The sequence below is a fragment of the Tyto alba genome, unplaced genomic scaffold, assembly GCF_018691265.1.
Source record: "Tyto alba isolate M040663 unplaced genomic scaffold, T.alba_DEE_v4.0 Super-Scaffold_42, whole genome shotgun sequence".
NCBI classification, from domain to species: domain Eukaryota; kingdom Metazoa; phylum Chordata; class Aves; order Strigiformes; family Tytonidae; genus Tyto; species Tyto alba.
Window position 1 is genome coordinate 28086250 of NW_024881318.1, and position 13841 is coordinate 28100090.

The 13841-nt window shown below is 38.7% G+C and overlaps 1 protein-coding gene across 1 annotated transcript in view; it reads left to right on the plus strand.

Moving 5' to 3' along the window:
• PIK3R1 (phosphoinositide-3-kinase regulatory subunit 1) overlaps window positions 1-13841 on the plus strand; it is a 60015-nt gene that overhangs the window by 21866 nt on the left and 24308 nt on the right. The window contains exons 3-4 of the mRNA XM_033009072.2: window positions 11101-11193; window positions 12940-13014. Coding sequence (XP_032864963.2) covers window positions 11101-11193; window positions 12940-13014 — 168 coding nt within the window. The remainder of the gene's footprint in view (window positions 1-11100; window positions 11194-12939; window positions 13015-13841) is intronic.

Consider the following 13841-nt stretch of genomic DNA (forward strand, 5'->3'; position numbering starts at 1 on the left):
ACTTGCTGTGTACTTACAAATGTTTCCCATAATTCCCAAAAGATGAAGAAGCTGTTTTGACTTTTATCTGTCAGCAGCTTCTGCCAGTACTTTTAAGTAAATCTTCCAGATCTAAACAACTTGAGTTCTCAAGCACACTAATACACATTATCTTTTTCTTGCAGTAGTGAAGAGCTTATTTTTTTCCACTAGATTGCTTGCCTGTGGATAGTCTGAGGGGGATTTGTTGACATTTTTCCCCCATTAGTTTCTCTACAGAAAAAAAGTAGTAAAACAAAGTATTCTTTCAGAGCAAAACAACATACAGTCCTGAATTTTTATGTATTTACGATTATTGAATAAAAAGAGAATGTTTTAAAATATGCTTCATAAGCGGAGTTGTTATCACAAACCAGCAATGGCTTTGCGTAAGAAACAACTTCATGCTACCAAAAAAATGAAGCAGCAGTAGGAACAGGGATCGTTTACGGGTGGGACAGGTCATTCTGGAAGAGTTCCAGCATCCCCAGTATCTCACAGTGAATGTCCATTCAACAGTTCTATCTTGGTTACAAAGAGCAGATGCTACTCAAGCACCATTACTAACCATCACCGTGGTTATATGGAAAGGGAATTGAGGTTAGTAATCTTGGTAGTTAGTGCCGAACTATTCAGAAGGAAATATACATGACTGTGTTTTAGGTAAAAACAGTTCCAGCATGGGAACTTTCTCTATATGTGAGGTTTTACCCGATGAAGGTTGTTGAAATCATCTCACCGTGAGTCGCCTTGCTATTTTACTATTCTTTTTTTTTAAAAAAAAAGTCTGGAGTGCAGAAGTTAATAGAATATCATGGCTTTAATTTCCTTGTGAGAGATAAGGTGGAGTTTGTGGGAAGGCAGCTGGCTTCAATTCTAAGAGATAGCTTAGTTAATCCTAAAGACCAGTAAGGAAGGTTTTGTTTGTAGAGAGCTGTACCAAGTTTGTGATAACATACTACTACTGCAATCTGGATGTTTAATGACAACAATAACCCTGAAGGGTTGGTTGCACTGGGAATCTGATAAGTAGGTCACAACATGTAGCTGCCAGTGGAGTGCGCTGTTTGTCCTCAGACCTGCACTGTCCATACTACAGTTGAATATTCAGTGTCATATGTTTTCTTCTTGGTATTATGTGTGGTTTCATGTCAAACTGCTGCCAGAAGCTAGAATGGTAAGTTTTTCATTGCTAGTTAGTATCTCTGTGGAGAATTGAGCATAATTACTCAAATTCTTGCAGAACTCAGCTCTTTTCCAGCCCTGGAACAGCAATCCTGAAGGAGGAGGAAAGGAATATAACAAGCCTCACTTGACAAAAAAGGCACAGTTTTACACTTCACTGGGTCCAGCTGCTTGGTTGACCCTGTCCTGTCCCTCCCTCACTGTCATCTCTGTCAATATCTTCTTGCTTGTGGGGATGCAGTAACTTGGTACCCACACAGTGTTTTACCTCTCATCTGCTAATACCTCTCTGACTGAAAACTGCTGGCAGGGAGCCTGCAGATATCAATAAGACACGGAAAAAAGGTGTTGACTTATTAAAATATTGACTTTCTCTGCCCTCAGAATCATGCTGTGAGGACTGTGCTGGCTCATTCTGTTTAGAGACATTAACCTGCTCTTCCATTTAAAGTGATGCTCTTAGGGACTGTGAGAACATCGCTACCCACTGTGCCTCTGCACATCACAGAGTGCTTGGGGTGATCCCTGAGAATGAGGGGTAAGAGTGAATTATACATCATCCTGCCACCCGTGAGAAAAGCATGGGAAACCTCTAGCCCAGCCCCGTGCTCCAGACTGCAGGCGAGACACACCTCTCCCAGAGACCGGCAGTATCAGGGCCCCAGTGCCAGCCTGCTTGGGGTTCAGCACAGCACTGTCTGTCCTGGGCACCCTCTGTGCTCCTCAGCTTCTTGACTGCCCTCCTCTACTTAGAAGCAGAAAGGCAACTTTTACTACATTCTTGCTTATTTGATATTTTACTGTTTCTGCTTATCTCACAGCTCTTTGAAAGAACAGTTGGATAAACAGGTGGTTTTCCCATCACTTTTTTGGGTTTCTGGGGGGCAGTTCTTTTGCAAAACAGTTTATACATTATGTATGGCATTATAATACAGTGTACAGCGTGCCAGAATATTGCACTTAGTTAATATTTTTTTTGTAAACCTTGCATTTTTTCCTCTGAACAGGGCTGCTCATTTCTCTAGTCATGTTAAAACTAAGTGTAAATAGTTGCAGCCATTTCAAATCCTGAATTCAGTTCTAGTTTGAAAAGGAGTGTTGCAGAAGATCACCTGTAGAGGGAAGCAGAATGCTGTCTTTACAACAGTCTTCACTGCAGACTACTTTTTAAAAATTATCTGTGCTTCAGTTGAAGCCAACAAAGAACATCTGTTGTCTTATTTATAGCTCCTATTTCTAAGAAGTATATTCTTTAGCAGATGAGAAAAGTGCCTGACAGCTCATAATTCATAAAGTTACTAAGGTTTAATCTGATAGAGTATTACGTACAGAATTCCTTCCTGGTACAGACAGTATCACTTCCCTTTCAACAGATGATTGAAATAAGGCTTTATGAAATACTAAATTAATAAGTATGAAACATGATTAGCAGTCACTGTTAAAAGTATTAAGCTACTATAAAGGCATATAGTACTCACTCTATATTGCTTGGTGATTTTATTTTTCTGCTTATTTGTGCATCTAAACTTTCCTCAAACTGGACACTGTCTTCCTTTCTTTCTCTCCAAACTTTCATTTTTTTTTTTTTTGTTTTAGAGGAATTCTTTGTTGATTAAGGCAGCAACTCTGTGACAGACATTCATTTTTGTGTTAGAGGAGGGTAAAGAGACCTGAGATTTCCTTCGGGAGAGTTGGTACATTGTAGAGTATGACTTCATATATGAAATCAAAGCTTTGTTCTGTCTAGTTCTGCCATCTATTGTTCATAGATTATTCTCTTGCACTAATCTGTGTTTGCCTGGGCTTGTTTCCCCTCTGTTCCCATAATTGCCTCTTATTCTCCTTAACCCTGAGAGTGCAACTGGTACAACTTTATAAATCAGAATGAAGAAAGGAATTAGTTCTCCTGGACCCCAAACTTTCTGCATAATCACTGTGCACTGATATTTTATCAAGCAGATCATTGCTTGCATATATGTGCTGATAACCCTGGAAAGGATACAGGCAAAGTGTTTCACTTGTCTCAGTTACAGAGTTGATTTATATAGGTAACTATGTCTTTTTTGACATATGTAGCCAGGATGAAATGAAGTAACATTCAGTTTTTATTCTGACCCTCCTAGATTCAGTGGGTTGGACTATAAATGGCCCAATCATAATACATGTGTATTTGTCCTCCTGGAATAGTGACTGCCTGTCCTTGTTCTGTTAAGTGCCACATATATTGAACAAGTTGTATACATTCTTCTACAAAAGTCAGTTTGAAATTACTTTTTTTCAAGCTTAAAGGTGATGTTGTCAGTACCTACCTCACACAGAGGATTCTGGCGATGCTGGCTTTGTGTTTTGGGCTATATACTGGGACTGACTGGTGTTCAGAAGGTCACACTGGTGAGAACTGCAGTTGTCATCCTTTGGAATAAGCCCCTTGGAAATGTTCTTGTCACTCTGTATTACTGTTGTAGGATTGCAGCAGAAGTGTGGATGCTTTAAAAAGCTATTTGAAATCCAGAATCACATTAACAGAGTACTGTTTATCCATGGGGGTTGAATGTTGTCATTAAGATGTCCTAGGAAGGGTGTTCTGCTTTATTCAGGAGTTTCTCCAATGAAGGCGAAGGAAAAAGAGCAACAGCTGATGTGGTAAACCATTTTTCAGTACAGGTCTGTATTTCCTTATGTGACTAAAAACTCCAGCGTACCATTAACAGAGAACATCTGAATGAAGTTGTCACTTTGTCCTCTAGTTCATACACACCACCTACTGACTGATGGAAGAAGTAGACTATGCTGGCCACATACTATGGAAGGATTTTAGACTTGGCAGTGTTTCCGTGCAGCTTCCCAGTTGTACTCCAGTCACGTAAGGTCACTAGCAGGCATCATTTCTCTATTCCTTTTCATAGCTTTGGGGTTATTCATATCACAATAAATCTTGGCTCACAGACATTTTTCTGCCTCCATAAAAATGGGCTGCTTCTGAGCCCAAAGGCTGACAGTGTTGGTAGGCTAGGCCATTCCTTTTTCTTGTGCTGGGATAGTCTTTACCTCTCTTCGTTTCTCCCGGACCTAGTCTCCTTTGGCTGCCAAGGCTTCTGTGGTATTCTGAGTCCGCAGTCTGCCCAATTGACGACATCTAATAAAAATAAAAGACAAGTAATAGTAGACAGACTTATTAAGCCACTTGTAATGATGTGTCAAATACACTGAAGCTTAAATCTCTTTCATATTTTTCCATGAATAGTGTTGTATTTTAAAATCTTTCTAATGAAACCAATACTGGAGAAGGTGGTTGAGCCCCAGAAAGCTCTTTCTCATACCATTTTCAGGGATGCTTTCAGCCTGTAGGAGAATTTAACTATAGCCAAACCAAATCATCTCAGCTCAGTAGGGTCTAAGGAGAGATATTTTTCAATTCTAACAGTTGCAGCTGAATTTACTATCTATTGCAGTTTTGGCTATACACTGGGACTGGCTGGAGTTCAGAAGGTCATGCTGTTGAGAACTGAAGTTGTCTTCTTTTGGAATAAGCCCCTTGGAAACATTCTTGTCAGTCTGTATTACTGATGTAGGATTGCAGCAGAAATATAGCATCAACTTCTTTGTCTTAGCTCTCACCTTGTCTTTTATCCTTGCCCACTGAAAACCTATTGCTAACAGCAGTTGGACAGTTCTGAACAGTATTTGCCTGTTCTTTTGGTAAACACAGGCTCTCTGAAATTACAAATGCCAAGGCAAGGTTATGGTCCTCACATCTCAGAGTGAATTTCTCTCTGGTGTTTATTTGTAATACCAAACTCATATTTTTCTGTCTTGGTCTGGCACAGATCTCTGTGGAGACTTTCTCCATAGGGTTTAGGTTTTTTTTTTTTAATCTTTCATACTGTTCTACTGAAAGTCTCTGCAGAAGCTTGCTGCTTATTAAGACTATAAAGAAACAAATAATGGACCGTGAAATGCCCTCTCACTAAAAGTTAGGAGTGCTGTGTCAGTAAGCGTTGTTTCACTCTTGATGGGTTGTGAGGCTTGTGTGGCCTTTCTTCCCCAGCCGATGAAAGCAGGTGCTGAGCGGGCCATGGTGACCGAGGTTCTCTTCTGGACCAGCTGCCACCACAGGGCTGTGAGAAGCATCGGGCCGAGCCATCACCCATGCGGAGGGAGGCACCTCCTGGTGCTTCCCAGTGTTACAGGATCTGAACTCGTGTTTCCTGCAGGCATGGCTTTTGGTGTGTTCTCAGTGCAGTCTCCTCAAGCACTGCTGTCTCCGGTCTGGGGATCACTAGCAGTCAGCACACAGTAGTACACAGGACTTCCTCAATTCATACCGCGGCCTTAAAAAACTGTGCAGGAAGGCCAAACTGCACTCGTTTCCATCATGTCTTCACTTGAATTTGATGTTGTATAGTGACAAGTGATTAAATTCAGCCATTATGGATCCTTACTGAAACTCAGATTCTGTTTCAAGGAAGATGGGTTGTAGTAGTGGAACATTTTTTGCATTCCATTTCTCATAACTAGTGGAGTACATAACTCTTGAAATAAAAGCATTTCAATCAAGAAAGGAAGCTTCTGTGTTTCCCAGAATTTTCAATAGATAGCATGGGTGTTGAACTTCATGGAAAACATGCCATTGCCTACAACTTGTCAGGCATTATGCCACTGGTGGTGCCACCAGCAAGAATATTGTAGGTGCTTAATCTGCCATTGTTTCTTTATAGCTTGCTGCATAATCTTGTTGGAGGCATTATCACAACTTTCTTCAACCTTACCTTTGCATTTCTTCTTCAGCATTGATTAATATGCTTTGTTTGTTATAGTTAATTTTGGTGCTGGTCAAACCATTCACATTTGGACATATGGTATGACTTTCAAACAAGGATATGGGTAAATCTCTGAATGCATAATTCACTGTATTAGTGCATACAGTTTCATGTATAAAGAGTATATCTGCACATACATAAACCAGTTATGATGATCTTAAGACCTGAGCTCTCAAATATTAGACTTTTATGTAGAGCTGTGTTGTCATCGAATGCAATATGTATGCACAAACTTAAATGCCATTTCTGAAAAAAGAACAACATACATGGACTAATTTGACTCAAAGCTCAATTCAAGTAATGTTAGTATATCGTTCCTGTAAAATATTTCAAAATTAAGCTTCTGTCCATGGTGTATATTGTCACATTTTAAGTTATATTCTTTTTTTATATACATATTAATTTTCATTATTCTTTTAGCAGTAATGAAAGATTTGGCTCAGAAGCATCTGAAGCCAAATTCCAGCATTAAATTTCCACTTGTTGTTGCCAGGTACTAACTCTAAAGTATCTCTTTTTACTGAGAACCTTTCCAAAAGGTGCAGCTGTGTGCTGGTTTCATCTTGCACTTTGTAGCTGTGTTGGCAACCCTTGAACATAAGGTATGCTATCATCTCCCACACACTGCCATTGCCTTAGAGCTGTCCAGGCCTGTCTGTATCAGGGAGAGGGAAGAGTTCTCAGATTGGAGCAAACCCTGGCTTGTGGTTCATCTCATTGGTTCTCACTGTGGCAAGGTAAAATTAGAGCTAGTGGAAAATCCAGCTTTTATCATGTGTCATCAGAAGATTCCTTACCATCCGGAGACCCACTATCAGACTGGTGGCTAGAAGGAAGACATGAAAACTGTATGACAGCTTTTCAAGAACCTTAATATTTTGGAGACAATGGAACTTTAACAAAATTACAGGAATTTGGGGGGAAAATGATTGCTTTAAGTGAAAAACTGATACTGGATTGTAGCAAAGGGATCTACAAAGTTGCTCAGATTCTTAAGAGTGGATTTGGTTCTCCAAACTTCTGTGCTGTGCTACAGCATGCTTCAAAGCCAAAGATACTTTTGAAATCAGGTACTAAATGAGGTTGCATGTGAGATTTTGTTCACTTCTCTTTTACTAAAACTGACCTTTCTGAAAAGTTTTTCTTTCCCTCTAGTGCTTAACTTGCATGCTGAGTTTTTTTCTGGAACACTTAATCCAGAATCAGGACTTCTTTAAGGATAACCTGTATTCTGGGTCTAGGAGTCAAATTGGTTTTTTTTCTAAAATTAGGTGTAGTTTTCTTCAGTTTAGCCTCTGCCATTTCCTCTCAGCATTTTGAAATTCAGGGGCACTGTTCCCAGACTGGGCTGTTTTCTGTGTAAATGTTATGAACTGGCTTCAGTTCTATGGGTAGTTAAGTCTTTTTTTTTTTTTTTTTTTTTTTTTTCCCCTGACAGATGTGTGTTTCATGAGGCCTTTTGCCTTTAAGTAAACTTAATTTACTATTTTGTGCAAAAGTTGAGAAGTTTAAAGTACAAGTTAGTATGATGCTATGAGTTAATTATATTGGAGATGGTGCATTGAGTGGGAAATCCTATAACAGATGGAGATTAAGTGATTTTAATTTGTTAATGCCATCTCCTACATGCTGATGAAGTGGATGTTTTTTTCAATGTTGCTGAGCACTGTAACTGTGTGACTTAGCTGTATTTTTCTGTCATTGCTGTGTTGAAAGTAACTCCAGAATTTGTACCTGCCATTGTGTGTGTGTTTGTGTCTTTTTGCTGTAGAGCTTATACACACCAGTGTGTGCATAGTTTTAAAACAAAAGTGATTATCCTAAGTTTTCAGTCAAATACAAAAGTATTTTACAGATTATGTATTTATGGAAAAGATTGCCATTATTATAAAGGCACTCTTCATATCTAAAAGTTCAGCAGTGTCTTTGGTAGATAGCAGTTTCCAGTTTTGGAGAAAAGGAATGGGACATAGGGAGGAAGAGACATCAGAAATCCTCTGAACTCCTAAAAATTTAGTATTTTTCCAATGGCATATTTTAAGGTAGCAGAGAAGTGTTGGAAATCTTTCATTTTAACCAGTGTGACATTTGCTTTACATACGTATGTTCTGTAGGCATATTATAGATTTTTCATAAAGATAAATGCGTAGCTTCCAGAAGCCTTTCACTTCCATTAAGAATATTAGTGATCCAAGAATACTGTGCGACAAAGAGATTCAGTAACAGATTATGATACAAACCTAATTTAAAAACTAAGATCCTGCTTAAAGTGTAGATGAAAAGCATGGATTGTCAGGTAGGCTGCAGGAAGAGGCACTCTCTGTTTAGGTAATCTGAGTGAAGTCTAGATGCACCCCATTCCTTATGTCCCATAGAGACTAACCATTTTCTGTAGTGTCTTTATCTAGTGGGAAATGGTATTATTTTTCGAAATACACTTTGTTAATAGGTATTTGGAGTATGTCTCTTGGCATCATTTCAAGGCATAGTTTGCTTAGTGCAAGAAAGTGTAGTTCCCTCTGCTGCTCAGTAGCCTGGATGGACCATCCCTGAACTGCAGAGCTGTCCCCTGAAATTTTTCAAATGTCTGTCAGGTTTGACTTGCATCTTCTCTCTTTCTCCTTCTTCGTCTCTTCTTTCTTTCCTCAGTTTCAGTTTAGGCTGTTGACTGTTGCTGCATGCTGCCTCCATCTGGAATTATGAGATGAGCATCTTTGTTCAGAGATGATGCAATTTCATTGCTGTTATGCAAGAGCAAAAAACGTGCTTGATGTAACTAGCTACCTTAGGGAGCAGCAAGTTACTTTCACAAGTAAAAATAGGTGAACTCTGTTCTTAAAATCTGTTCTTCCTCTGCTACCATGCAAGGAATGCATTTTATGGCCTTAGCATTCTCTGAGTCTATTAGTATCTCATAATTTGAGTATTTTCATAGCATACCCTTTTTTAGGACTCTAATCTGATCTTTCATTTATTCTTCTAGTAGATTTGCGCTCATCTTACAATTGATTCCTAGTCTGAGGTCAAAACAATCTATTTGATCTGAATATTACAGATCAAATGGTCTATTTCAGCATACCGTAGAGGAGGCTGCTTGGAGTGCAGCATCTTCCATTTGAGCCCAACTAATGTTTGATTAAGCAGATATGATGTTAAGCTAAAAGTGTTCCAGATGGAATCTGAAAGTGGTTTGGAGATGTAAAGAGATGAAAAGTGCATTCTTTCCCTGAGTAGCTTGTTCTATATTAACAATTACTCAGAGATCTGCTGTTCAGCTACACCTATATAACATGTGCTTTCTTTGAATTTAGCTTTTAATCACAGTGTTATACTAAGTCAACTATCTGACAAAATTTTAGAGTTTCTTATATCTACGTATTTTCATTTTTCAACTAAGGTGCCACCAAGGAAGGAAGTAGTGCGGTTTTTAACAGAACCTATCCTCTAAAAGGCTATGCAGACAATCCTTAGTTACAGTGCTGTCTTTTATTGCTTTATCATATGAGTCTAGTATCAGGTTTTCCTTTATTTTGTCCAGGACTGATAATCTGTCTAGCATGTAGTCATCTTACCTGTCCTTTCAGAGTGTGGATAGGTCATTAGAACTTTTGATCCCCAGGAATTTCTCTGATTTTCCACAAGTCATTAAAAAGTAACATCAGCAGGCCAGAGATCTGCTTAGGAAACTCTTTTGGGATTCCTGAATGCTCATTTTCTGGGCCTCCTAAGTTAAACTGTTATGACTAACAGATGTTTTTCTAATGTCCTTCTCAGTTATGAATGGACAGGAAAGTATTCCATCATTATCATGTCATCATTCTGCTGCTTTTTGCAAGGGACATGTCTCATAGTCTCAGTATGCTCCACTTCCATAACTAGTTTGTAAATAATTATTTTTTATTGTTTTCCACTTCCCTCCTTAGTTTTCTGCACTTCCAAACTACTTGTGTACCATCCTTGCTGTCTTACGACCTTTAAATTGTTTGCATTTTTAGAAGGTTATATAACTGTTGCTTCCAAAATAGGGTGAATTCTCAGCCAAAATTGTGGGGTTTCTCTTTCTCAGTTGTGGTATATTCATTTGGCTACCTCAAAGTTTTCCGTTAAAACTCTCTATTCATATTTTGCTGTTGTGTTGTCTGTGGTGAGTTTAATTTGGCAGAGATCATCATTGCTTAGGCAACTGGCAACTTTTACTTCTGTGGTTAAGCTTTGTTTATCAATCATAATTCATCAAACTATGCCAGATGTTTCTGGCAGTAGTTTAATAATATCTTTATGTAAACATTCTTGCTTTCCAAGAGTTAAACAGGACTGCTCTGAAATTTTTGAATTACTCTTTTGGCAAAAATAGTGCATTTAGAGATAGATCATCCCTCAAATCACAGAGCCAGAACATTCCTTTATACAGTATGTTGTCTCTGAAGAAACTGCATTGCATGAAAACTGACTTTGTGTAAAATCTGTGTGCAGGTTTGTTTGAATCTGCAAAATGTCTCTTTCTGATTATACTGCTATTTATTCTTAACTAGTCATTGTAGAAAAAAAAATATTATTGCTTCAAGAAAGTGATACTGTTAATAATATTATGCTTGAAAATAGAAAGCAAACAGAAGTTACTGAACTTTTGTATGAGTGTGAAACACTTGTTTCTACTGCTGTTTCAGGCATTTTTAAGTCTGTTTTACCTAGGGGATCTGCACTTCCAGATGGTGATGTGTTTAGCTCCCTCATCTGTCACGCACTGAATGTAAATGTTTCAGACCAAAAGATTCTCTTCTTCTCTTCCTTGCATTGTATTTCTTTCCATCCATAAGCTGCAAACTTTTATTGTGTTTACTTTTCTGAGGCAATAGGACTGACTGAGGTCCCTGAAAGAAAATGCTATAAAAATGCAATCATCATCATTTTTATTCCACCTTCTGATTACTTGTGGAGTGTTTGTGTTTAGACCTGACAAGTGGAATTTTTGTTCCATACTTAAAAATTGACTGGTTGCACTATGCATCATGACTTTCATAAATAGAGATTGCATTCACCTGTGGTTTGGCTTATTTTTCTTCTTTTTATTTTACAGCTTTTTCACTTCCAGATCTTACAGAGCAGTTTGCACCTCCTGATGTTGCTCCACCAATTCTTATCAAGATAGTGGAGACAATTGAAAAGAAAGGTAGGCTGAAGAGCCATCTATCAAGGCTTGTTACTTATGTGAACCAAGGCTGCAGAATCAGATCCAGAGCTGGCATCTCCCGTTTCTAGAGCTGCTAATGTGTACTTAACAGATATGAAATAATATTATTTAAGGTTTGTTGCATTAATCTCTGCTCAGCAGAGGCTACTTTGACTGTGGGAGTAAAATCAATACTTACCTCAAATGACATTTAATAGCACAACTAATGTAAGTATTATGAAAAAGTAAGGAACAAGGGTTTGTTATTGCTTTGTTTTTTTCTAACTGTTAAGCACCTTAAGATGGTTATGGAAATGCCATCATAACATTGACTTTTATACACAGCCAAACAAGTAATGTTTTGACCCAAATCGGAAGAAAAAAAAGGAAAAGAAAATGAAAAGAAAAGGAAGAGAAAAGAAAAGAAAAGATAAGATTAAAAAGTTACAAGTGTGTTTATGCTTCAAGAGCCAGTTCTCTACTGCTGCTACATGCTGAGCCAGTCAGTGTTCTTTTTATGTTTTTTTTTTTTTTCTCTCCTGCTTTCCTGTGTTGATGTTCCTCCATCCTTTTGAGGCTTTCCCCCTTCTTCTACTATGTCTTGCCTCTTTTGCCCTATTTCTCTCTTTCTGGCTCCTCCTCTGATGTCACCCTTCGTAGTGCTGGTGAGGTAAGGAGCAGCTCAGTGGGTTGTGCTCACTCAGTGGCCTTACAGCTGGAGAGTGAGAGGAGAAGTGGTATTCTGATCAGGCTGAGGCTGCTGTCATTGGGGACATAGGTTCTTACATACTGCTCTGACTCTTTAAGAAAGCGTAGGCCTTTCCTGAATGGAGCTTGCTAATATCAATGAGAAGGGCCAGTATTTAGCAACACATTGCATAAGCAAGTACTGCTTCTAGGAAGCACCACTGGTACTAATAAATCATCGGTGCTCTGTATCCCTGGGTATGGTTTCCTTCCTTGTGTCTTCTCTATTTTCACTGAAGTAGGGAAGTTGCAAGCCATATTTTTCACATAAAAACACTGTATCAGTGTCTTTTATTCAGGTGGATTGTCAGACATATTATGTGACACATACTGACATTTTCTCTCATACCAGTGATGTGATGCTCACCCTACATACACTGTGAGGTTGTGGGCTCTATGGATTGTCAAAGGTGACCTGAGGGTTACCTGTTCCATAGGAGGGGCTCTCTGTTAACTGCACAGTGTGCCAAAGGTTAGGTATGCTTGTAACTTAGAAGTCTCCATTAAATCTTTAAAGCTAATTAAGACATGTCAGAACTTTTGTCCTGTCCCTGTCCCACTCCTGTTTGGTAGTCTGACTCAGATTGCTTACTTCTTATCCACCTGAAAGACCTGGTGCTTCTAGCTGGCATGAGGAGTGTAAAGGAAGATCTGGCTCCCATTTTGCTCCTGGAAGTTGTTTTATTGTCTGGAGTAGGTGAATCTGTTTTCTTGTCCTGGCCTTCTGCAGTCTTCCTGTGGAGAGTTGTACAGAATAGGTGGGACTGCTGGCACCTCTGATCTTCTTTTGCCAGCTCTTTATGCAGATACAGCAGTTTACATGTACAAAAAAGTGTCTTACAGTCTTAAAAAGCAATCACATTCTGTAGTGTAGTAGGTGGATGACGATGGGAGAATGTTGCTAATTTATACTCAGAGTATTTGAAGAAAACAGAAGTATGTTGTGTCATGGCAACAGTTACTGGAATATTAATGTATCACATCAATTTTGTTTTGAAGGTCTGGAGTGCTCAACTTTGTATGGAACACAAGGCTCAAGCAGCTCAGCAGAATTAAGACAAATTCTTGAATGTGGTAAATACAGTTCTCTTCCTTAAAGCACTAGACAGATTTTTTGGTCAGACTGCTCCTCTTTTCTTTGCTCCTCTACTCAGCTTTGATATAAGCTGGTTCTGAATAATCTACTATTAAAAATACAAATATGAATAATAAAGGTTTCTAACTTTAAATATGAAAGGTATTTTTCACTTCTACAGGTTGTCTTTTTTTGTTTATGGCTTTACTGTGTGCTATTAAAAAAAAAAAAAACAAACTTACTTTGATCATTTCTTGGTCACTTGCTTGTTCCAGGAATGACAGTCTAGATTTGCAGAGAAAAGGTGTTTTTCTCAGAAGCAAGATAAATATACCCTGTTCCTGTAAGGATGCAAGCTATTATTTTGTAAACAAATGGCCATTTGTTTACATACTGGTCTGTGTGTGCATTTTTTTGGTCCAGTAGGTGGGGAAGCAATAGCTACGTATTCCATGTCTACTACAGAGATGATGCTGAAAGGGAAAGACAGAATAGAATTAATGTTGCTGCAGCAGGCTGGGTTCTCAGGCTTTGGACAGTAAAATCCAACTACACCACTAACACCACATACCCATTCAAGTTTCCTGAAATATATTTCCTTCTCTCTCTGATACTCTTTATTTCTACTTCAGGATGGAGTATACTGGCATGACAACACTCAGTAGGAGAGATCAGATGCTACTGTAGAAGGAATGCTTGACCACACCTTTGTAAGCTGGGGTGCGGTGTGGGTTGTGAGCTTCCACTTGCATAGAAGAGTACAAAAATATAAGGGCTAGAAAATTAAACTGGTAACATGCCATGTTTCCAAATGGACAAAGGAAGC